Source organism: Schistocerca serialis, chromosome 3 (genome assembly GCF_023864345.2).
Source record: "Schistocerca serialis cubense isolate TAMUIC-IGC-003099 chromosome 3, iqSchSeri2.2, whole genome shotgun sequence".
Taxonomy (NCBI): Eukaryota; Metazoa; Arthropoda; class Insecta; order Orthoptera; family Acrididae; genus Schistocerca; species Schistocerca serialis.
The window spans coordinates 418,313,606-418,340,851 of record NC_064640.1 but is presented as its reverse complement, the minus strand read 5'-3'; the positions used below and the strand labels follow the sequence as shown (position 1 = coordinate 418,340,851).

The following is a 27,246-nucleotide window of genomic DNA, read 5'->3' as shown; positions in this document are numbered from 1 at the left end:
TAGGTAGTCTTGATCAACCTTCTCTTAGAGATGCTGGCAGAACATGTTTATGGTAAGAATGTGTGGATGAGGATTATTTGATAATAAAGTATCACCATTATATAAAAGCAGTGGCCTAGAGTGGTAGCTGATGCACTTAAACCCATTCAGTTAACTCTGTCAGCTGAATACCTCATATTTCAAAATGTTTATCATCACAGAGGTATGTTCCTGATCTTTATACTGTGTTCCAGATTTGACATAAATGCACGATTCTCAACATTTTAAGAAAGTCCTACAATAATGACTTGCCCTTTCACATAAGATAAAAGTAAATATTGAATTTTTGTCTCAGTAGTCTTGTGTGATGCATATTATTGTGTTGTTCGAAAACTGAAGCTCAAATTGCTTCGATTTACTGTTAGTAACTACTTTGATGAGAGGATGTTTGCCTGTATAATGTCCAGTTTTACTTGTCCTATGAACTTCTTTTTCCTTCTAATACTTTTTGTAATAATAATATATTTTTTTATTGAAATCTACGTTTTGTGGGTTGGTGGAGACATTCTTTAAGCAAGGCCACACGTTGTTTGAGTTTATGCTAAAAGTTCTTTTTATCTTACCTAGGACAACAGGTATTTGATGATGTCACACACAATCCCAAAGTTTTCACTTACTTCAGTCCACTTTCCTTTTTCAGTCCTGTTCAAGTTTTGGCCCTACCTTGTGAAACTCAATCTATCAGTAGCCCTAAGTGACACCAGTGCAGCGTAGCAGTTTCATGTCCAGCATTACATTGATAGGATTTGCAGCATTATGATGACATTGCTGGTAGTGACACTAGAAAAGCTTGACAAAGTTTGTGTTTATGCCACAAGTCAGAGAGGCTGTCTTGTTCAGGTCACTGACTCTGTCATAAGCTAAGTTCTTGTCCACACTGTTTCCTACCACAACTCATTTTCATTTCTGATGTCCCTACATAAAGACCTCACTTCATCTTCCACTTGAACCAGGTACGTATTTAGTTTGAAAATTACAGAACATGGTGGCACAGTAATAAAATGTGGAACTCATGCAAGAGTACAGTTATTCAAATCACTGTCTGGCCATCAAGATTGTGGCTTTCTGTGATTTCCCTGAAGCGTTAAGGTAAATGATTGGATTGTTCCTTTGAAAGGGCATGGCCTGTTTGCTTCCTCAATTTGGGCCTGTGCTCAGTCTCTAAAGATCTCATTCTCATTGGGACATTAAACCCTTCCTTCCTTCCCTCCTTCCTTCAGTTTGATAATGCTGATGACCTGGTAATGCGTCCCTAGTCTTTCTGCAGCTGGGTGCATACATTTTTCCATCTCAGTGACAACAGCAGTACTATCTTCTTCCTAATATTTTGTTTCATGTTCTTAGCCTTTGTGGTCACAGTTTAAATCTGATGTGTTTCCTGTTCCTGTACCGAGTCAGCAGTTTCTTGCAAGACTATCAGCAAGTGTGTGGTGTCCCAGAAGAATCTGTTTAAAGCAGTGCTAACTTTTCAGCTGATGCATTGTTTATGTGAAGAGCAGTGCTCCATTTTCATGTGCGATAGTGCTCTTTTCTGTTCATGTTATGGACTTCCAAGTGGTAATTTAGAGGTTGGAAGAATGGGCAAATAATATTGTTATTGCGTCTGCTTCAGAAAAACTCTTTATATCTTAATTTTAAGATTTATTACACTTTCAATGTATGTGAAGATGGGAGGACAGAATTTTTGTCTGAAAAACAGAGCAAGGTTTCTGGGTCTCACATTTGAAGGTGAACTTCCATGCCTTCATGGTAGCAGGTCATTCCACTGCAACAAAGTAGTTGGCTGCACAAAGCTTGATTATGAAAGCATGGTGTATCAGGATATTGTAAAATACTGTTAACTGTGAGTGGATTTATCTGCTGACAGGACCTTCTAAATCCCAACTCCACAAATCGCCTGTATGCTATGGCTGATAAGACACCATGCACCATTGGGTGGTAACTCTTCCTAGTGTGTCAGGTGTGCACCGTATTGCATGGACTAAAATCTATCCATCCAGTATCCTGTCTTTCAGTATATAATTATGTATAATTTCTTGTGAGGAAAACATTTTCTTTTAAAGATGTAATTACTCGTTGTTGGATTCTCTCTCTCTCTCTCTCTCTCTCTCTCTCTCTCTCTCTCCCCCCCCCTCCCTCCTGCCCCCCTCCCTTTCCCCATCCCCCCCTCCCTCCCCCTCTCTGCTTCCCCACATTTCCTCTCAGCCCTCTACCAGTCTTTTTATCACAAAATGTATTTAAATTTTAATTTTTGTGTTACGTATGTTTGGAAATGTTTTTGAACAGTCAATTGTATATGGAACCTGCTGCTAACAGGGACCACCCGAGAAAACTGATATTTGGTGTAAAGTAGGTTGGATGGATATGTGTCACAGTTCAATCATTAAGCTGTTGTCTTCCCAATTATACTTGCTTATTTATTTTTTTTTTTTTCAGCATCTGGTATGGATTTTGGGCCTGAAGCCTTCTACAGGTGGTAGTTTGAAAGCTGGCCGAACAACGGCTGATTCTAATGCTGTAATAACAACAGCGGTAATGGCTGATTTACCAGTCCTTTCAGCTATGCTGAGCCGATTGTTTGAATCCAGTCAGTATTTGGATGACGTTGCTTTGCATCACCTTATTGATGCACTTTGTAAGCTTTCTCATGAGGCAATGGAGCTAGCGTATTCCAATCGTGTAAGTACTTTCTCATATCTGTCAAAATATGACCACAGTTAAATCACAGATCACTTCAGCATTAACCACTAGGATGCTAGCAGGTGTAATGCTGGATGTTGGAAATCATTAAAAAACTTGTTTTGATCTTCTACCTTGATGTGTAATGTTTTGAATTATTACTCAAGTTGATGGTTTTGGAAACAGTAACTAATGTTGTGAGCATGGTATACATGAATGAGTAACCATGTAGTTGTGTGTGTTAAGTAATGCATATGTTAAGAAATTCACAACATACAGACTACATGAATCTATGCTGTATTCAGAATAAATTCAGTTTTTCTCTGGGATGTCAGTGTGTGCAAGATTCAGTAAATTATATATTAATGTAAACCATAGTCATCCATATATCATTTCTTGTTCCATGTGCTGGACAAAAAGTGTAAATAGCATTTGAAAGCTACTGCCCCACTAGAGAGTATATACTAAAGGAGTAGCAGTGAAACTGTAGCAGTAGCCAAGGAATACTAAAGATGACTCAGCAAAAAATAATCTTAATGATTTGAATGAAAATAAATGTTAAAAACTGAGGTGTCACTGACATATTTATGAACCATTTCAGGCTAGAGATGTTTTGAAAGACACTGAATGAAACATTATAGATAGCATGTAGATATAGCAAACATACTAGAGTTGGTGATATCTTTTTCATACGGTAGAAGGTATTCCTTTATGGAGTTTTCTAATGACAGTGTAAATGTGGGCATAAAAACATGAGGGAATGTTTTAGGCAGCCAAGAATGTCACTGATGATGCTCAATCTTTTTCTAAACAGATTGAAACTATTGGCAAAGCAGAGAGCAAAGGGAAAGATTACTTTTTATTGCATGAAAGCTGTGTGTAAACACTTACTTTTGTAGTTGTTGACATCACAAAGTACACAGAGGCACAGATGCGATTAAAATAAGTAAAATTTGTGAAGTGAAGTGAACCACATTTTGGAAAAAATAATGAATGAGGTATTAATTTAAGTGCTGACAGAAAAATTTGTTAGCAATCAAATTAATGGAAAAACTGATGAAAGTAATTCCAAACCAATATTTCACGGCATAGGACAAACTTATCAGTGCTTTAATCCACTTAGGACAGCTACAAGTTGAGTGGTTTACAATTAATACTTTCAGTTGCACCAAAGAAAGATTGACAGTAAAGGCAACCCACAATGTTTGTTACGGAAGTTACACCTGAAACATCAACCTCGTGCCAAATGGTAGCCATGAGTATCAGTCATAATGTTCAAAGTCTTAATGGAAATGATACTTTTTGTAAAAATTTTTCACTTCATGAGTGGTGGAAATGTTGGAAAGTAATTCCAAGCAGATTATTTTCAGACACTTTAATTTTTTTTGAAACATTTTATACATGCCATGTCTTGAGTGCAGTTGTAATTGGTACTTCAGGGATAGAGGCAGTTTTGTAGTGCAGTTTCAGAGGGATTTGGGACAGTATGAAACTTATGATAAGTGGTTAATGGTCGTTGGTCACCTATTGCTCTTCATTCTGAAGATACCAGCCATTTTTCTGATATGCATACTATGTTTAACTACACTGATGGGGAAAAAAAATTGCAACACCAACAAGAAGTTATGCGACATAAACAAAAATTGGTAGCTTGTTTCTAAATCTGAAAGATGTCTAGTCAAATTTCACACTGATTCCATAAGAGTGATGCTAGTAGCACCACTGCAAATCAGGTTTGCTTTAAATACATGCTCTAATGGTCGTGAGCGGTAGTTACCTTTGAGATTGGGCATGGTGAGTTGATGTTAGCCAAGAATGTCGCTAAGGTGGCAGAGAAGGCCAATATCAGCATCTCACTGAGTTGGAACAAGGTCATGTAATAGGGATACAAGAAGCTGGATGTACCTTCTGTGATACTACAGAAAGACTTGGCAGGAATGTAGCCACTGTACATGATTGCTGGCAACAGTGGTCACGAGTTGCGAGAAGACAGGGCTCTGGATGGCCACGTAGCACTTTTGAGAGGGATGACCAACATGTTCAGTGTGGGGCTCGGGTGTGTTGTACTGCATCTGCAGCAGCAAATTGAGCAATAGTTGGCACCACAGTGACACCACTAACTGTTACAAATTGGTTACTTCAAAGACAGCTCCGAGTCAGATACCCTTTAGCGTGCATTTCGCTGACCGCAAGCCGCCACCATTTTTGACTTCAGTGGTGTCGAGTAAGAGCTCATTGCAGGGCAGGATAGAGGTATGTTGTGTTTTCTGATAAAAGCTGGTTCTGCCTTGGTGCCAATGATGGCTGTGTGCTGGTTAGGAGGAGGCCAGTTGAGGGCCTGCAAACAACCTACCTGTGTGCTACACACACTGGACCTGCACATGGAGTCGTGGTATGGGGTGCAATTTCGTATGACAGCAGGAGAAACTCTCATGATTGTCCCACAAACTCTGACTGGTGATTCACCCTGTTGTGCTGTCATTAATGAACAGATTTCCAGGGGTGTTTTCCAACAGGATAACTGTCAGCCGATATACCACTGTTGTAACCCAACATGCTGTACAGTGTGTCATCATGTTGCCTTGGCCCGCTCGATCAGCAGATCTGTCTCCAACTGAACACATATGCGATATTGGACAACAGCTCCAGTGTCGTCCACAACCAGCATTAACTGTATTTTTACTGACTGACCAAGTGCAAAATTCATGGAATTCCATCCCACAAACTGACATCTGGCATCTGTACAACACAATGGAAGCACATTTGTATGCTTGCTTTCAACATTGTGCCAGTTACACCGGTTATTAATGCACCGACATTTCACATTTGCAAGGGCTTATCTCACACTTACATTAACCTGTGATCTTGGAGTGTCAGTCACATAAATATGTTACCTAAACAAATGTGTCCCTAAAATTTGATTATTCTACAATTTTTTTTGGTGTTGTGATTTTTTCCATTGTTTTAAATGAGACATCATGGTGGTAAGTGTGGAAGTTACAGATACCGAAGAAAATAAGTGTTTTTAATCACTCCTTTGAGGTATTTGAAATTTGTAGTGCTGTAGGTTTGTATCTGTATGGTATGTGATTCGAGATCTTGTGCCAAGGATGTATACTGAAGCATCTGTTGCAGGAATTAGTGAAAAATGAAGTGTGCTGTAGCCAAGTGAAGTCCTGATCATATTGTGAAGTCCAAACAATTGCAGACCTGAGTTTTTGGAGTTAATTCATCATTTTTGGTGTCCAGAATTACTACTAGATAATAATTAACTTCCAAAGGTCTTGATTATGTCTGCCTCAATAACAGAATGGTCAGTGTGCATGATTGCCATGCAGACTACCAGAGTTCAATTCCTCATACTTTCAAGGTTTTTTTATTTTTTTTATTATTACTATTGTGGATGTACTGGAACAGGATGCATTCAATTTTGTTATGCTAATTGAGGAGCTACTTGAATGAAAAGAAGTGATTCTACAGCCTGGGAAGTTGATAAAGGCTGGGACACAAGTGTTCTGAACTCGCATCCCTCTGTATTCCATTTGAATGATACCATATGGCAGATGGTTACACCATGGCCGGTCAGCATTTCATGGTTCTCTGGGCCTGGTTGAATTATTATTTTTTTCATCTGAGGCCTGATTATAGTTTGGTTGTGATGTGGTGGGTTTTGTTTGACATTGTCCTACCCATTGGAAAATATACTTGGAGAACCTGACTTGAGAACCAGCACCCATATAGGCTCATCTGCTGTAATGATATGGAAACCTATCAGATGATATATACAGATGGTCAGCTTGACTGGCAGTGGTAATTGAGGTAATTCATTTAGTATGATATACGACATACCTATTGCAGAAACTGTTAAGAAGTTCATGTGGTAACAATGCTGAAAGGCAGCGTATGATATTGCCATGTGCTCTACATTGTCTGCCATGGTGTAACAGTTATTGATTTCTGCCTTCTGCAATAATTAATCAGTTAACATTTTTTATTTCTGAAACTTTCCTATTTATTGAAATTTGCCTCAACATTCTTTGTGTGTATAAACAAGAGCACTTTCTCCTGAGCCAGGCAGTTCAACTTCATGTGTAGTTTAGTGTGGATGCTCAAGCGTTCAGTTTCAAGTGTTAGTTCTTGTTGATGGCCCTGCTTTCATAGAGGATATTTGATTCCAAATTCTACACAACATTATTCATACAAGTGTAATGGGGCATTGTTAACCATGAACTTACGTGAACTATCATCGAGGTCCTGCTGAAAATATGCTTCCGCTAGGTCAATTTTTGAAAAGCATTGTTACTGTACAATATTAATCATTTGGTTTTGCCGTTCTTGCAGTGGCCATGTTTGCAGATAATGTTAGTAGATATCTCCACCTGTTATGCAAACACTATTTTTTCATGTAGATGAAAATATCTTTCAGTACTTTTGTGCCATTATCACTGGGTCTATTTTACCCAGACCTGTGAAATATGAACATTATTTAAGAAATAATTATTCTACAAAAATTAGGCTTAAATCAGTATTTGTTTGTTATTGTCATCATTGCTTTACATTTTTACATGTTTTTTGTGCTCTGACAACCACAATTACTGTCACTCCCAATCAGTCAAACACCCTTTTAACACACAATCAAGCAAACTTGAGAGTTATTCTCCACAGATTAAACAGAATACCCATAAGTAAACTGAACTACACACAGGAGCTAAACACAATAAAACAAATAGCAGTGGATAATGGTTAGGGTACCCATATGATAGAGAAACTAAATCATCAAATATGTAAACAGAAAAGAAATTCACGGGCCACATGTACACAAGACCTAGTGCCAAACTACTACAGTGTTCCCGTGTGTCCTCATTGCAGAACTGCAGACAAGACTGAATAATATCTGATTTCGTCAGAATGCTACAACTCACACAGCACGCCAAAGTATGACATACTTGGACAACCATTTCCAAAGCATGTAATATCCCACTGTGGCGATGTGACGTGGCCATCACATTCCCCAGTTTTAACAGCTCTGGGTCACATTCTGTTAGGTTATTTGAAGTAAACGGTCTTTGACAATTATTTGCAAACAACTGACAAACTTAAGACAGCCATTCAAGATGAAAAAAGCACCCTTTCATAATATGTGTGTAGGTGTATTATGGAAGGCCCCCATGATGCCTTCAGCATTGCATCCAAGCAAATGGAGTGACATTTGGAGGAATGAGTGGTGATACATTTACATACTGTATTTCATAACTGTATTAAATACAAGTACAAAGGTACATATGTTGACAATTACTCAGTATGTAACATATATCAGCAGACCTACCTACACCTTGACAATAACAATATTAAACCCGCCTCCATAGCTGAGTTTGCTGACACAAGCCTGTACAGTAGTGCTCAACTTGGAGGTAAGCTGGTTCTAGTCCTGATGATGGATGAAATTTTCACTGCCGGTATTTGGCTTGCAAGAAGAGGAAAACCGCTGGTGTCAAGTTCTTGATTACAAATGTTTGCACTGGTATTCTGAATTAAATTCCAAACCTCTCTGCAGTGTTTCATGAAGTGAGGGCATGTGGCACTCTTCATGGGGCACCATCCATTGGAGGGGGACAATACGCTAAGCGGCCTCCATGGTGCTACTCAAGAAATGTACGTGCTGGCACTGTTACCCCTCGCCCCCCACCACCACCACAGACATAACGCTAAATTATACATGCAGCCATTATACTCATCTACAATGTACAAATACACATATGACACACCTCGCACATATCTGCAACAAAAGGGGCCATTGTGCGTGATGGAAGAAAACCATTTCTGACCAGGTGGCCAAACCTATCTCTTGGGGTCCCCTGGCCAATAGTGCTATACAACTTCATTGTACTTATAACTGTATTACATTATTACTTGCATTCACCATATTTGTGTTATTTGAACCCTGTATATACAATATGTGCCATCCTGTAGTTGCTTCAAGGCCTGGTTATTAACATAACAGCAAAATATTACCCCCATTTTAAATATTTGTTTTTCATTCTGAGTTATTCATGAACAGTCACAAGGGTGTGAATTTATTCACAACACTGATATCCTTCCCCAGATGGAGCCACAAAAGCCTTTACTATACATGACACCATAAAAATAATCTTATTGAAATTGTTCTTGGGAATAGTGATGAGTAATAATTTTTGTCCGTGTAAGGTAACTGCGTTATTTCAACCTTCATCAAGCAATGATAACAATAACAATATTATGTAATCAGTTTTTCTTTTATAGGAACCATCTTTGTTTGCCGTTGCCAAACTTCTGGAAACAGGACTTGTTAATTTACCTAGAGTGGAAGTCTTGTGGAGACCTCTAACCAATCATCTTTTGGAAGTCTGTCAGCATCCTCATATTCGGATGAGGGAGTGGGGAGTTGAAGCTATTACATATCTTGTTAAAGCTGCAATGCAACATAAATACCAACCTCCACTAAGAGAGAACCAGGTTAGTATCAGTGTCTTGACATAAAAAATGTTACAGGGATAGACTTACCTATGAGGAATATTTTGTAGATAGTTTTGTGTACAAATTTTGCAGGATAAACTGTTTTCTAATGGATGTTTGCATCTTTCTGATGTGGTTGGAAAAATTGACAAAACTTTTTTTCCCAATTCTCTCGTATCTAGAGAGAGAGAGAGAAAAAAATGAATGTTACTGGAGACAGCGAAAGCATCTATAATTCAAACACCTTTCATTTGGGCTTTAAAAACGTTTGTATTCTCAACAAGTTTCAAATCTGTGACACATGTTAATGGCTGATAGTTCAGGAATTAGAACCATAATATACTTATTGTCTGTAAATACAAACAAATAAAATTATTTTAAATTGTTTCAGTATGTATTTACAGATAACCTATTTTCAGAAGAACATTGCAGTAATTGTTAACAGATGTGTAGAATAGAATTCAGTGTCTACTAGTGTGCAATAGGTGTCACGAAGTCAATATCTGAGTTATAGGCATCACCTGCTGTATTATCTGCAGTAAAACACATGAATGACCAGTACAACAACCTAAGTTTTCTTATATTTTATCCTAGTTCTTTTCTACAAAAAATTGCGTGTTCAACTTAGTCTTGTTAGTTGTTTATTTCTGTGCCCTGATTGGGTTAGTGTTTTTTTTTTTCATCTGTGAATTCATAATTAAAGTAAATAACTAAATCTCAAATAGTTTCCCACATGTAGCTGTGCCTATTGCAAACATAGCCCCCCTCCCCACCTCTCCCCTCCACAAACACATTATTTCTGATCTCACTACTTACTTTTTCTTTCATGAGTTGCTGAAACATTTCATATAAACATTAGTAAAGATGTCAAGTCACTTCTGATGTTGTGTTTATTTATTTATCCAGGTATCATCCCTCAATGATAAAGGATTTGTCACCAAAATAAATGGCTCAAATATACATATGTGTAGAATATATAATTATGTTTTTACGAAGATAAGACAGGTAGTTGGCCATGACCTTTCTGAAGGAACCAGCCTTGCATTTACCTAAAACGATTTAGAAAAACCATGGGAAATCAGGACAGAGCAATCCATCCTCCTGAATATGAGGTCAGTGTCATAACAACTGCACTGCCTCATTTAGTTGGTCCCTATTGTACAATGTTCTTTTGATTGTACACAGTTTGCACAGTACAACTTAACAGTATAAAACCTTGGTTTGCACTGCATCACTTCACACTCTGTGGACACCCGGTGGCAATTCCAGGATCACAAACATTCTGCTGTGCCCCTTGCACTCCCTTCAGCCTGTTCAGAAAACTAACTCCAAGCCTGTATACACTAAAACTGATCCATCTGGAGCATAGTGTAGTGACACATGTGTATCAGTATATTGGATTTCATTGAACATATTTAGATTTTAGCCACAGAGCTATTTAAACTACAGCTAGCAGCATTATGGATGAATCATCAAAAAGAAATGAAATTTGGTCTACTTGTGAACAGAGATGTACTTAAAAGTATAGATTAAAAAATGATGCCCAAAATTCATTTTTGGTGAACCAGCTATGTAATGCACCAGGGATCTGTATGCACTGTGGTATCTTTGGATTTAAATGTTTCCCTGAGGATAAAGTTCAGCTGTTCCTGCTCCTGAACAAGCATCCCTAATGTACTTAATAGCACAGATATTGGCAGAATCATAATTAATTTGAGCAGTGTGCCATGTTAGGTAGAAGTTAATCACATCACAGGCTGTTAAGTACTATTTATAAAAGTAAAGATAACTTGCAACTACATCTCTGGTTGAGAAAGTGGTATAGGCATAAGGATGTCCACTCTAAAACCACACAAGAAAATTTAGACCATTTGATACCTCATTTTAGTATTACAAACATGGAAAAGGCAGTTAAGAGATTATTCTCTGTGTTCTTGAAAGTAGTTCCCATAGTTTTAATTTGTGGTTTTAAGGTTTTTAGCTTCTTCTTTTGCATGTGGATTTGCTATTTTCTGCCTGTTTATGACAGTATGAGTAATGATACAGATAACTGTGAAGTTAGATGTGTAAGCTTGTCAATATTACATTCTTCTGTTTCATTTTATTATACCTCAGTTCTATATTTTCATTTCAGAAGCTTCAGACACTCCTCCTTGGACCTCTGTCTGAGCTTTCTTCTGTACCACATGGCGATGTTCGGCAGAGGCAATTGGAATGTGTTCTACATGTCTTACATGGGGCTGGAGAAACATTGTCTCATGGGTGGCCATTGGTACTTGGGATAATTGGAGCTGTCTCTGATCATCATGGGTATGTAAACTAAAAGTACCTCTGTTGATCTTTCAAATAACAAGAGGAGTAAAAGGACTTACCCAATGTATAGTTGAAGTTTTTAGCCATTGACAAGCACGTAAACAAGATAGAAATTGTTGCTAAACTTCATTTTAAAGGCACTGCAACCAACTTTGGTATGGAGTTAGTTTCAGGTACAGTGAGTGAGAGGATCAAGAAACTGGCAAGAAATGATTATTAAATATATTTGCTGTCTGTGACTTATCATTTATAGCCCTTCAATTTAATTGAATAGTGATTCTATCGCGTTCTTTGATGGGTCATCCTGTCTCTTGCTTTACAACATTCACTATAGCCTTAAGGCCGCTGTTGGAATTACTGCTTTCTGTGTGTTAGCATTTGATTTGTTATAAATTTCATCCCAGGTCATCTCTTGTAAACTATTCTTAAAAACATTTGTCCTGGAGTCATTAATTATTCAAACTGATTTCCACTAAGGAGTATCCACACTGTAAGGCACTATGTTATTTATTCTAATTAACTGTGCATCATGATCAAGAGAACATTTGTTACTAGATATATATATGGATATATACTGGAATATAATAGAGGGGAACATTCCACGTGGGAAAAATATATGTATAAACAAAGATGATGTAACTTACCAAACGAAAGCGTTGGTATGTTGATAGAGACACTAACAAATACAAACACACACACACACACAAAATTCAAGCTTTCGCAACCCATGGTTGCTTCATCAGGAAAGAGGGAAGGAGAGGGAAAGATGAAAGGATGTGGGTTTTAAGGGAGAGGGTAAGGAGTCATTCCAATCCTTTAAAACCCACATCCTTTCATCTTTCCCTCTCCTTCCCTCTTTCCTGATGAAGCAACCGTGGGTTGCGAAAGCTTGAATTTTGTGTGTGTGTTTGTTAGTGTCTCTATCAACATACCAACGCTTTCGTTTGGTAAGTTACATCATATTTGTTTTTGGATATATACTTGGTTATGTGCAAACAAATAGCCTGCAAATCTGATTCATCTCTTGTGGATTCAGTGCTTCAATCCCTGATTTTTGCAGTTGATAACTGACAGCTGCATTTGGTGATAAAATTTCTGGAGGAAGAAATCTCTCATAGAAAAACTGATTATTGCAATATATTTAATTTCAGGTGAATTAAATATAAAATGTTTGTGGAAACATTTTACTTTTGACATACAGCACTATTATGTCAAAAAATGAATCTACAATATTGGTTGCCTTTTAGCTATTCAGTAGCTTTTCAGGATGCATTACAGTTAAAAGTTTGGAGTTTCCCTTAATTTTGTTCACTGCCTGTCAGTAAACATTTACTTACAAACACTTTTAGGGATAATGCTGTAAGTTATGACCTAAAATGTTTGAGGTATGGGCTCAGTGCTGTTCATTGCACAGAAAGCAAGTATTACTTTACAGCTCCCACAAAACAGGAGTATGTACAAAGTCTGTCACATCAAGATTTTACAAATCAGACAAATATTACAATACAGGAAACAGAGTCCATTTCTAAAATTGTATTCCATCAGCAATGATGCAATTTACTGTGCAAAAATTGTACAAAAGTCAGCACCATTGAAATAATGGCAGAAGTCTGCTCAGTGATCATGCACTGTGCAGTGATCATGCTGTTTTTGGTACCCATTTTGTAGCTGACATGTTTCTGCTAGGTTTGATGAATCCACAGTTTCATCCGTCATCTGTATGAATTTCTCCCACCATCTTTACATCTTCTGTTCATTGAAACTACGAAATTCCTGAGGCTCATGCTCGATAGGAAACACTCTTGGTCTTCCCATGTATCTTACCTGGCAGCCTGCTGTACGTGGTTCCTCTTACGCTGTCTCAACACTATCCTCCATCATGGCATCCATTTGGCCACTGGCACCTTTTGCACTAGCCCGGTTGAGAGTCTGTATGCTGAAGCTGCTAAACTACCACTATCCTACAGCCTTGACTTTCTCCTCAGCAGGTACGCATGCTGTTCGTCTGCCATGTGTGGCCACCTATCCGATGCTGCCTTCTTCAATGATTCCTTTGATCACCAGTAGGGGGTGTGGTTCACTTTTCTGTGTCCTCCTGGAGTCCACTTTCGGCACTTGCTACGGCGGTTTAACTTCACCCCACCTGCAACTTTCCAGGTGGATGTGAACCTTTCACCACCTTGGCTTCATGAAGTGGCCCATGTTAACCTTGGCCTTCATTCGCTTCCTAAGGACACTTCTCCAGCCTCGCTCTATTGCCTTCAGTTTCACAGCCTTCGCGTGGAACTTCGCGATATACCTTTGTGTACACTGATAGCTCTCGGACTGACCTCGGGGTTGGGTGTACCTTCCTCATTGGCGCCCGTGTCTCACAATATTGGCTTCTGGCACACTGCTTTGTATTTACAGCCGAGCTCTTCACCCTGTATCAGGCCATGGTAGTACTTTATGTCAGGCCACAAAATTTACTTGTCTCCATTTTCATGAAGCAACATGCACTTGCTGCTTTTAGTTGCTCTCAACAGTGTTCTTAGAAACAGATGATAATGAATATCTGCAATTGTACACTGAATACATACGAGACTTTAGGGCCAATAAGGAAGCTGCAATTTAGGCAAGTCATGGACTTAGCAGTCCGCTGTTGTTTAGGGCTTTTGAAATAGAAAACTAAATAGGTCTGGAGAAGTCCACATGCAATGTCAGTGATGCAGTGTCTTGTATATGAACTTGCCAGGATATAGTCTAAATTAAGTCTGCAGAATTGATTTAAAATTGATCCCGATACGCAATATGCAAACAAGTACATTGTATTGGCAACTTCTGCCATCGAATGTATCAGGATGACCAAATGCAGCGAGAAGAGGTAGAAAGCACCATAGTAAGACTCATCAGAGGTTTCCAAGTGATTTATTGTTTCCAACTACTGTGCCATGTTCCCCTCGGTCTGCGTCACCGGGTCCCACAATGCTGAGGACATCACTTCACACTCTGTGAAACGGCTTGAAGCGGAATGGCTGATTCAGTGACCTGTGCACACACTGTGTGTCGACCTTGTACATCAGCGGAGTTGCGGCATCATCAGGGTGCCAACAGTCGACTCAATGGTCGGCGTCCCTGCCAACTCAGCAGCGCTCGGTGTGAACCGCAGGTGGCCAGCTATGTATACTCTTTCAGCAATTTGATGGCCCTGTTGCCTCTATTCTACTTCACAACTGTTGGTATGCATAACTCTCAGCAATCCGGCCCCCACGTGGTTGTAACTTGTGCTTAGAATATTGCACAAAACTAACTCTCCCTATCCTAAATGGTCGTGTCGCTACATTATTCCCCTCTTCGGAAAGACCTGGTCACCAGGTTGACCCTTAACTACCTCTTAACTTGTTTGGATCGGCACCTATGGCATATGTCCTTACTATTAGAAAACTTAAATGTTGTCTAGTGCCCCTTAAAACCATGACATGAAACAAAATGTAAAAATTCCTTACTGGATGACCACTGCCGCGTCAACCCCTCACATATGCGTCTCACGCCCTCGGTATCCAATCCACTGGGACTTGGACTACCATGACACTTGGCATAGAGGTGCTCAAAATGATCGTTATTTGCCATTGCCTTTCCCTATACTGAGCGGTATGTTGCACAATATGTTAGGCTGATATGTGCCCCTCTTGCTCTAAAATGACCTGCTTTATGGATCTCAACAGACCTGCTGGCAGAGTTTTATTTAACAAGGTCAGATTCTACCTTGGCAAAAACTCTAAAGTGGGCAATTGCGTGACTCCAGAAATTGATGCTGGCAGTTGGAAAGTTGGTCCTATTATGTTACACTTAGTTCCATTGATTAAAATTCCGCTCCCCTCGATTTCTATACTTTTCACTTCTGCAAATACTCCCTGCTCAAAACAACTTGCTACTACTACCAAATTCTCGTAGGTGGAGAAGATCCAATGCATTCTGACCCATCGCAAGCTCAATTTTTGCTCCATGATGACCCTTGGACAGTCTATTCCTTTCCTCCTGGCTAAAAATAACTGCGCTGTGCATGTGTCCCATATTTGTAGCTTCACAGATTTTCCTCCAACATTCACTATTTTTGATCCAAACTCAACACCGATTGTGTGACTACTTTCATCCTTAAATTTATATTGTATGAACTGGTGCAATAAACACGACTTTCCTGACCCAGCACTGTCGATAACAAAAAATTTAAACAGGAAATCGTATGACTCTGACATCGTTAAATACATATTTATTACGGCTTTGCCACAAAATTTACTCCAACGCATTTATTTCTCCAGAACTGTGTTCAGTTTCTCCTCTAACAACCCACCACATACGTCAGATGCTACACTTCCCTTTTCAGTGACCTGAGGATAGGGATCACCATCACCCTTCCTCCCTCTTCAAAAGGGCTGCTGCCCCTAGCAGGCTCACAATACTTGAAAACACACATAAAATACAATGCCTAATTAATCTATGCAAACCCAATGATACATGACACAAAAAACAAAGCTGCAAATACTACACTACTTTCTGGATCGCAAAGCATACTGTACTTCATGCTGTACTCTATATTCCTGCTTTTCTCTGTGCTCAGCACCTCTCTTCACTCTCTCTTTCTTCCTCTTTCCTTCCTGTGACATGCTTGGAATCATATCTAGGCAACCCTTAAATGGCCGTAACCGCCCAATGTATACTATCGTTTTTCTAGTTGGCAGCTGAAGCTTAACATTAACGGGGGATGCAATTTCAGCAACTTGGTATGGCCCTTGATACCTCATGAGGAACTTCTTCATTTTCCCTTTTTGCACATAGGGGCTGGACAGAATTACCCATTGCCCCACTCTGTACTGTGGTAAACTTCCTTTTCTCTTCACTGCATCGTCTTGCCTTTCCAAAGCCTTTGTATTCGCCTTTTGTACCCGTTTCCAAACATCCCGAATTGTCCATGCGAATTGACGTACAGATTGACTGGTCCTTCCTTTCTGTAGCCTCACCATATCAAATGATGATGGCATTTTTCGCCCGTACATTACCTCATATGGAGACAAACCTGTATTTGTATGGACTTTTACATTGTATGCACATACAATATGCTTCAAATATTTGACCCACTGATGATGAGAATCCACATAAAAACTCAGCTTCTTCCCGATTGTTCTGTGTACCCATTCTGTCCTTCTGTTGGCCTGCACAGAACGCCGTCGTACATATTAAATTGTGGCTATGTCCGATACAATTTACAATCGTTGTCGTCCGATACAATTTACAATCGTTGTCCGCGTCCTGTAATTCTTGCCATACTGCTAGGTCATAACCTATGACTTCTACTTTTGCCACCTTCCTACTGAGTGCATCCGCATTACTGTGCTTCTTCCCAGGCTTGTGCACCACCTCGTAGTCGAATTCACTAAGCATCACAGCCCATCTAGCGAGTCTAGTGGACGGATCCTTCAACCCCAACAACCACTTCAATGCAGCATGATCTGTCACTACCCAAAATCTTCTCCCATATAAATAACATTTAAAATATGTGATTCCATAGATTACGCTAAGCATCTCACTCACAGTTGTTGAGTAATCCCTCACTGCTGCATTCAACTGCCTAAACACATAGGCTACAGGATGTTTTTTCCCATCAATTTCCAGACTAAGAACACACCATAATGCTTGATTCAATGAATCGCATGCGGGTATAAGCTCCCTTTCAAAATCTGGAAACACAAGAACCAGACTTGTTGTTAACACTTGTTTCAGTTTTTCAAATGCTTTCTGATACTCTTCTGTCCATTCAAATTTCACACCCTTCTGTAACAATCGCGTCAACGGCTGTGCAAAATCTGCAAAACCCTTCATGAACTTTCGATAGAAATTGCAAATTCCGATGAATCACTGCACTTTCTTAACTGTTTTCGGTTCTCAAAAATCCCTTGCAGCCTGTACCAACCTCGGATCTGTTCACACTCCGTCCTTACTGAAAATATGACCCAAATATTTTACTTCTTCTAATGCAAACTGACTCTTCTCCAGGCTCAGTGTCAAACGAGCTGCTCTTAACCTCGTAAAGACTTCCCTTAACCACTGTCTATATTGCTCCATACTACTTGAAAACACTATAATGTCATCCAAATAGACCAGACACTGCCGTGGTTTCAAACCCCTCAAGACACTGTCTAGCAACCTCTGAAACATTGCCAGAGTGTTTTTCAAACCAAATGGCATTCTAATGTACTGGTAATGGCCTCCAGAAGTAGAGATGGCAGTTTTTGGACTATCCTCTGAAGTCACCTCTAACTGATGATAACCACTTGCCAAATCCATTGTAGAAAAGTACTGGCACTGTCCCAAGTGATCCAAAGTCTCCGATATGTTTGGAAATGGGGTGTGCATCCATTACTGTCTTATTATTGAGGTATAGGTAGTCACAACAGAACCTATATTTCTTAGTTCCATCTGTAGATTTTTAGGCACAACAACAATGCCCGCTCCCCAGCAACTATTACTATGCTCTATAACACTATCCACAAGCTGCTGATCAATACCACTGGACATTCCACCTCTGCATACGTATTCGTAGCACTGAAATTAAACGGGAGCTCCCTTAGGTTGGTCTTGGGCCCCCCTCTGCCGTTTAACGCTTGTCCACCTCTCCTATCTCCACTTCTCCATCCTCCGTGTTGCTGATTTCCACCCCCTTCCTCTATTCCTTGGTGACTGGGTACATTGCCTCTGCACATGCCCCGTACGGCCACACTTATAACATTTTATACCCGCTGCAAACACTGCTTGTCTATCACATCCCCTGTTGCCATGTCTATTTCCTCACATTGAATTGCCAGCTGTATGGCCAAATACACTTCCCGTGACATATGTGCCGGTAAACCTCTCAAAAATGCATCAAGTACCCTTTGCTCGGCCTCTTGCAACAGAACACTATTCACTTTATTGCTGTGACCCAACTCGTAAGTATACTCATTAATTTCCCTTATCCTGTCTGCAAGTTTCTCCGTCGTATCCCCCTGTCTCTTTGACATTGTACTTAACCTCTCTCTAAAGTACTGAGCGCTATTCTGTTTTTTGTACCTTTGTAAAAGCCCTTCCTTTAACTCCTTAAACTGTCCTGCCTTCCTTGAGGCCTCAGAACACCTTACATATGTTTTTGCTTTACCCGTTAATCTAATCTTGGCTATATGTAACAACTGCTCATCAGACCAACCATTCATCACCACTGAAGTCTCAAAGTCCTCCACAAATGAACCCACATCCTCAGATGTCTTGCCAGAAAATGGAATAATCAAACTCGCAGCAGCTGGAGCAATCTCCCACACCATAGACAACAATGACTGATCAGATGTGGGTTTCCCGTTCACCTCTAGGTGTTAATTCATTTCGTTCCGACACACCTCACGTCCCTGGCTCTGCCATTGTATTGCTTTCGTTCCCAGTTAGCCCCGAAACAAAACATTTAAGCACAAGAATAACCTGACTCCTTACACCTCAGTATCATCATACTCGGTAACAACATACTCAAACCAATACAAAAGTAATTAAATGCCAGGAAGAAAAATAAATCTTACTGCCCCAAATACACTTAATACTTATTCTGACAAAAAAATGCCTACGCAAAACATCTAAAATGTGGCTCATGGCAGGCCATACTCGAAACACAAACAAGAAAGAAAATGTCCAATACTGAAAAGAAAACTGATTGAAACTCGCCACGTCTTGTGAATGTAATGCGGATGGTGGGCTCGAACGTCGTACTGGACAGATGACATCCGCTATTCTGACACCAAATGTAGTGGGACTTCTACCACCGAATGTATCAGGAGGATCAGATAAAGCGGGAAGAGGTAGAAGGCTCTGTATTAAGACTAATCCGAGCTTTCCAAGTGATTTATTGTTTCCAACTACAGTGCCGTGTTCCCCTCGGTCTGCGTGACCGGGTCCCGCAATGCTGAGGACATCACTTCGCTCTCTGTGAAACGGCTTAGTACGGGATGGCTGCCTCAGCGACCCATGCACCCACTGTGTGTCGGCATTGTACACTAGTGGAGTTGCGGTGTCGTCAGGATACCAGCAGTTGACTAAGTGTTCGGTATCGCTGCCGCCTCAGCGCCACTTGGTGTGAGCCGCAGGTGGCCAGCTGCGTCCTTCTCGCACGCATGGCTGAGATCGTGGCAACAACAAGCGCCCGCAATCCAGCGTCTGAGTCTGCGGCCCTTGCCTCGGGATGCCTCTGGCGTGTGTTGGAAGCCAGGACACCTGCCCGCAGTAGTGAGCCGAAGAGTGGCCCTCCACTGGCTGGCTGGGTGCCTACAGACCACCCGTCGGCCTCAGAGGATCGAACCAACAACCCGCCATGGACTGGAACTCTGGCGCCCCATCTGCTGCTGTGTGTAGCTGGTAGTGTGACATGCCCTGCCGCCCAGGAGAGCTGCCACACTGGAATGAATCTCATTAGAAACCCGCACCTATTTATACACGGCTGTGCACCTCTGTTTTGCCATATGCGCTGCTATGTGTCACGTACTTGTAACATGCTAGGTTGGCCAGTGGGCCCCATCTGCCTGTGATTTGTGACATGCAAAACCGCTATGTATACTCTTTCAGGAATTTGACGGCCCTGTGGCCTCTATTCTACTTCTCAACTGTTGGTATGCGTAACTCACTGCAATCCAGCCCACACGTGGCTGTAACTTGTGCTCAGAATATTGCACAAAACTAACTTTCCCTATACTAAACGGTGGTGCCGCTACAAAATTAAGAAAATGCACAGAAAAGAGGTTGCAGATGCCGTGCAGGAGAAGTTTCCGTGTAGATTCACTTTTGTGTTTAGAGAGAGAGAGAGAGAGAGAGAGAGAGAGAGAGAGAGAGAGAGAGAGAGGGGGGGGGGGATAGAGAAATAAGAAATATCAGCAAAATAAAATATAAATAGTTATCGACAATAAACTTATTATTTCACTTCAAGAACTTCATTCAGCGTGTTCATTGTCTGATAGATAAGAAATCATTTGGTAATAGCGTGTCTCTACAGGAAATATGTGCTGTGTGCACTAACTGGTTGTACAATTGAGAAATGTTATTGTTCACCTTCCCTGTCCATTTTGCATACTGCAATAGTCTACACACATCATGCTAGAGTGCTGAACATCTTATTGAAAGTGAAAGCAGCTGAGAACTTTTTGATGTATGAGAAGCAAAGTTTTATCAGTAATGGCAACAAGCACTTAGGTGTGGCTACATGATATCCCTTGCTGTTGACACTAGTCATTGAGGAGTAGCGAGTGACTTGCACTTTTGTGCCCAATTCTCAATCCAGTTACACCTAACAGGTGAAGCAGTGTTCAAGAGGAAACTGCCAAAATGGATACTCACCAAAACTAACTGAAGACTGTGCAGCCAACTATCTGTGACTGAACATGGAAACAGTCTCTCTTTAACGGGTGGTTCACATTTTGAACATAATCCACCAGACCGTTAATGAATTCATTGTAAAGAATGCAGGACAACTATGGCGGTTGCTGGTAGAGTGAAGAGTACTGCTCTGGAGTGTTACTGGGAGGGGGCAGGGGGAGAGCAAGTGTGCAACTCTACATAGGTTCAAATGCAACATCTGAGAATATCACAGCCTTTTGGCTAGCAGTGTACTAAAGTGACAAATGTTTTAAGGATTGCTGGAAGAAATCATGGTGTGTGTTCCTCTTCACTATAAACAATTCCGCAAAATTTGAAATACTATGAGTGACCATCAGAGGTATTTCGGTGAAAATTTGGTGTAACCCAGTTGAAAGTGTAATGTGCAGTAAAACCCTCCAGACTAGACCATGAGACACAGGCCAGATAATGAAGGGTCATTTTGCAGAAATGACCAACCAGAATGAAGCCTTCCACCGTCACAAAACTATCACTGAGAGCAGAAGTTGGGACTACAGTTCCAGCACCAAAGATCTGTCTCTTACTCTCAGTGTGGGAAATTGATCGGACTCTGTGACTCATGACATGGCACATGGTCACAGTAAAGTTCATTGTATGATGATATAACACAATACTGGCTACACACAAGAAATCCTTCTTGTCATGTTCACCAGAATATAGGAAACATAAGTTGTTTGTGCCTTATCCCTTTCCACCCTGAGAGAAAATTTCTTAAAACGTTATCTGATATGTACCAATCACCATACACTATTATGTGTAGAATCAGGTAAAAATACTGAAAAATTTCGCATAGTGATAGTTTGTTCAAGAAGTCACCAGCATTATCATACTACTCAAAATTCAAACTTGTATAAAATGCAAATAACATTTCATGAAAGTGTCTAGACACCTTACACACCTTGAGTGAAGCATTCTCAGTCTAAAACGATGCAGGAATTTCCTTAAACTAATGAAATGTTGGAAAACAGAATGCATTTATCTCGGTAATGCATGGCTTTGTCTTGTCGTTGAAGTTTTAAATGATCTGTTGCACTCTGGTGGTCAAGGCATGAAATAAAACAGATGCCAAACGGAAGCTGGGAGCTCGCACCATCGCTGCAGTCTGGAGTGATGCAGAAACGTGATGTAGCTGAAACACGAAAAATTTATAACCGAACCTGCACAATTTTGCGGGCCAGAGCGGAAAGGGCTATGGATGGAGGCCATCTTGGTTCTGGTACTGTACACTGATGTCTCATTACCCACCACTTTACCACAACAAATCACAGTAAAAATGTTGTGCTTTGGAGAGATTTTTAATGTGGTGTATCACTTAAACTGCATATTTTTGTAATATGCAAGTATATATATGAAAAACATGTACAGCATGTTAGCCTTCAAACATTTAGATAAAAATTGTGGCTGCTTGGTTTGTATCGGTCAATTGATCACAGCAGGTGACATGTCACTGAATCTGTCAATTGTTGCACAGAACATGGGACCTGAGGTGTTGCACACTGAAGATATTAATCTAACTGCTTCTTGCTTCATTCACAGCAATTTAAGCTATGCTATTAGGACCCAACCTAACCACAACCTGAGTCATGTGTCCTGTTATATGCTGTAATTTGCTGAAAGAAACAAACTGAGCTGCCACTCTTTGGTTTCGGTGGTTTTGAAGCTAACTTGGCATGTTTGGTGATTTTCGTATTTATACATGCATATTACAAAAATATGAAGTTTCAGTGATACATCATATTAAAGATATCTCCAATATGCATCATTCTTGGTACAGTTTATTGTGCTAAAGTGTTGGGAAATGTGACATCTGTCTATAAAAGTTTTAACGCCATCATAACTATGCTTTTGTAACTTGGGAAGAACAGTACACCCCAAGTGATTACGTTAACGTTGCCCTCCTTGCTTACACAGGAAATACATTGGAACAAGTGGTGAACCGTTATCTTGTCCGAGTCCTTCAATCCAAACTGCTGCTTATTTGTTGTCTGCATTGTGTGTTCTGGATATATCATTCCATCATTGATAACTTAATCCTGATGGCAGGGCTAAACAGTAGATTCTGCCTAAGCAACACGTGTGTGTGTGTGTGTGTGTGTGTGTGTGTGTGTGTGTGTGTGTGTGTGTGTGGGCGCGCGTGCTCGCGCGCGCGCGTGCTGTGTGCGTGTGTTTGTTTTTAAATATGAATGCTTGTGCCACCTGAAGGCATAATATTCTCAAAAAGCTGCACCAATGGAGCTACCTTCTGTGGATGTCTCCCTGTTTTTATACTATATTTCCTGTCTTGGCACTGTTTCAAACCAAGTCAGAGAAGACCTGTTATACTAGTTTGAACAGAAGAAAAGTGTGTCACAAGAAAATGTGCTAAACATCTTTGTATTTGACCGCACCATTGAAAGCATAATGCCCTTGATCAGGAAGTCAGTAAAGTACTTTATACTTCAGGACAATTTTCCTATAGCTTTCTCCTCGCACCCTTGAACAGCAACATGCCAGTTGTAACGAATACTAAAATGGTTGGTGCAGCAGTAAATACTGCCATCAATTTTTAAGCAGAGGAAAGGGTGTTAATTGAATTGTACATAGGCCATATTTAATTCACATGTGTTGATAATGTGACTACACCATGTTGGGCTTGAAACAGCCTGTATTGTTCCTGGGCCACACACTGTAATACAGTTTGCAGAGTATAGATGTAGAAGTAAATGTACATGGTTACCATACTTAAGGAACTTGCAAACAGATTCCTTGAGACACTAAACATGTTGAGGTGCTTTAGCTGCAGGCCTGGTTCATTAAGGAAAAGGGGGGAAATTGGCCATTACTTCATTGAAGGGAGCATTCTGAATAGTGTTCAGACTGGTTTAAAGTTGATAAACTGATACTGAATGAGAGTCAAGTGTTTTAATGAAGAATATTTTTGGTTTAAATTTTCACTATAAAAAACTCAATTTGAAATTAATTTCTTTGTGAAAAGTGTCTTGTAGTGCTATACATTTTATAATATTTCAGTTTGTGAAGCACCTTTGTACTGTCCAGTATTAAATGTTTGACACAGTGAATTATTTGTCGTACACTACACATATTTGTTAATTTGTGTTAATGTAATGCGCTAATTTTTTCCTTATGTTTTTTATGTATTATTGTGCAATATGAATAGTCTAGTATTCCCTTAGTAATACAATATGCCATATGAATTGGTTGCAGGGAAAACCTTATAAGAATAGCTTTCCAGTGTCTCCAGTTAGTTGTAACCGATTTCTTGCCGGTGATGCCATGGAGGTGCTTGCCGCTTTGTGTTGATACAGCTGCAAAATTTGGTTCTCAGACTCAAGAACTTAATATTTCTTTAACTGCAGTTGGCCTCATGGTAAGCTATTAACATTCTCTGTGTACTGAGAGTTTATTTTACAATGTTTGTGCTGTGTCAAAATATGTTTTTCATACTGGGCAGACAGCAGACTTGATAATTGTTTAATATGGTGAGTCAGACACCATAGAAACTATATTTTCATTTTTAACATGTGCATGGTGTGTGTATTTGGTCAGTATGAATGGTGCCAAAGTTGTTTCTGTTTGCTAGTGCTCCTACCTTCAGCATATAAACATTCCATTATAACTCAGAAATTTTGAAAGTTTTTGCAATGTTAGCTTAGAACTGAGAAAGGACATCATGCTGTATGTATGCGTATCGGGGTAACTTAATTTCTAGTTTCAGTACGATGTGGTTGCCCATAGAGAAGGCCATTTTGCTTTTGAAGGTAATATGATACTCCAGTTTAGAACTGAGATTGACTGTAGTTATTACACATTATATGTTCTGAAACTGTACAGTTGATTTTATAAGTGATAATTACATTTTTCTCTAGACATTATGCATAAATAATGTAATTGTCAGGGAATCATACTGAAGTTTGTGAAAACTGCAACAGCTTAAAGGAATGGCCTCACTGAATCCAAGACTGTTGTCTCCTGTTTGACCAGAAATGACACCATTACATTATGCTCTTTCTGTGAACTTCCATCAAAATGTGAGTGAAAATGCAAAAACTACTATACCTTTTCATTGTCATTGAGTGATGTGGCACAGTAGTGAGGCACTTAATGGGTTCGGGATGATGGCGGTTCAAATTGCTGTGCAACTATCCAGATTTAGGTTTGTTGTGATTTCTCTAAATCGCTCAAGGCAGATGCTAGGATGGTTCCATTGAAAAGGTGTAGCTAATCTCCTTCTTCACCCTTTCCAAATCTGAACTATGTCTGACAGGGCATTAAGCCCTATCTTCCTTCCTTCAGTGCCAAATGATACAATATTAACATGTGATTTAGTTAGAATGGGACAAAATGACCCATCTCTGGTAAATGGAGTTTCCCTACCATGACATTACCTATATCATATGTTGCTGTCACAGTTTTGATAGAAGAGGGTCATATTTAACAAGAGAAAGCGATGAAGTGCACAATTTGGCGAAGAAATGGGACAAATGTTTTTTTTCAACTTGGTTGTTGTGAAACATAGAGCTTTAGCCACAGTGTTGGTGTGACACTGGAACAGTGCAACCAGTTAGGACCTGCACTGTAGCAACATGCATTATTGAGCCCTGTTGTGTCAAAGTTTTGGGTGCTATTTCATACACTATGTTTGAGGGGGGGACTAAAGAGCAAACTCGGAGCCTATGGTGGTATCACTTCTTCAAGCAGCTCCACATACCATACTTTAATAGAACAACATTCAATCAGCCCACCGATATCTTGGAATTTGCAAGCCTTTTCAGATAACAGTCAGTACCACTGGTGGATATGGTGCTTGGTGTGTTTATCACAGTCCTTGAGCTTCTGCCATTGATATTTTGTTGATTTTTTATAGAAACAATGTGGAAGGAGATTCTAAGGGACATATTCAAGTACACTCTGATATTGTATCACAATGTTTACAGGTTCTGCTTGTGGTACATGGTAGGTTCATAAAATATGAAATTCTCAAAATTGGAGATCGTGCACATTTCTGTAACCCTGATCAGTTGTGTATTTTTGTGCACTCATCTTTAATGTAAAGTTTGTTTCTTGTGTATGTATCTTTCTTTAATTTTGCAACTGTCACAGATGTTAATGTGTGTCACATGATCAGCTGTAAATCATAGGCACCTGAAAAGGTATTTTAATCACAGTTCTCACTAATTGAGTTTCTTCTCTTGCAGTGGAATATTTCTGACTACTTTTTCCAGAACCAAGATAAATTGTGCCAATCTTTGACGGGTGATAATACCGTATTTCCAAATTTTCCTGGAATATCAGATCTACCACACTTCGATAAATTGTGGATGTGCCTTTACTCCAGGCTTGGTATGTCATGAGTATTATGTCTCCAGTCAATCTGAAATGCATTTGTGTCTGTCTTCTTGTGGTTTAATGTACTTGAATAGATTTACAATGTACTCAAAGATATAGGTAGTGGAATCCCATAATAAATTAGATATGCAAACCACTGGAGATAAGTGAAGCAATTAGCTTTCAATAATTGGTGTTCATAAAGTCATAAAATTACACTACAGCTCAAAATTCCTATTTCTGCATGCAGTTAATTGTGCATGTTAACTGAGTGATGTTACTTAGAGTGAATTGTTACAATGAATTGTATTGATATTTATAAATGAACAGTGTCTCTCCCTCAATATGCGCAGAATATACATTGAGATGGTAACTGAATTCATCCAACATGTGATGATGAATATCTTTCATCACTGAGTCCATGACAGTGGTGATATGGGATTTTAGTTCCTTCACCATTGTTGCTTGAGGTGACACATAAACAACTGTGATCCCCTCACTAGGGGGGGGGGGGGGGGGGGGGGGGGGGGGAACCACCACACACAGGGCATGCATGATGTGCAGAAATCTTGGTGATTGGGACAGAAGCACTAAATATGCTTTCCACATATATCTTATCCATTGTTATGGTAGCAACTCTGAGAAATCTTCGTATGTCTTTATGGAAATTGAATGGAGCCCCATCTTGTTTAAAAATGTTCTGGTAAATATTGTTGATTCAAGGGAGAAGCTTGTTATGCAGAAAAAAGAAAAATCCATAAACCATACAATGTAAATATGGCAAATAGCACAATTTCAGTGATTTCATTTGATGTTAATTTTTGGTGAAGGTCCAACTTGATGCTAAGTATCACATTTTTCAGAAACTTGTCATCTTACTCAATGTATTGAATATACGAGGGTGGTTTGAAAAGTTCTTGGGTCAGAATAGAAAAAAAGTACTTAAATTACTGAAACTTT

General features: G+C 39.8%; 1 protein-coding gene across 1 annotated transcript in view; it reads left to right on the top strand.

Annotated features, from left to right (window-relative positions):
- The window catches only part of LOC126470294 (protein MON2 homolog), a 219,911-nt gene that overhangs the window by 76,548 nt on the left and 116,117 nt on the right, over positions 1 to 27,246 (top strand). The window contains exons 13-17 of the mRNA XM_050098049.1: positions 2,476 to 2,718; positions 8,998 to 9,210; positions 11,345 to 11,520; positions 24,166 to 24,328; positions 26,157 to 26,301. Coding sequence (XP_049954006.1) covers positions 2,476 to 2,718; positions 8,998 to 9,210; positions 11,345 to 11,520; positions 24,166 to 24,328; positions 26,157 to 26,301 — 940 coding nt within the window. The remainder of the gene's footprint in view (positions 1 to 2,475; positions 2,719 to 8,997; positions 9,211 to 11,344; positions 11,521 to 24,165; positions 24,329 to 26,156; positions 26,302 to 27,246) is intronic.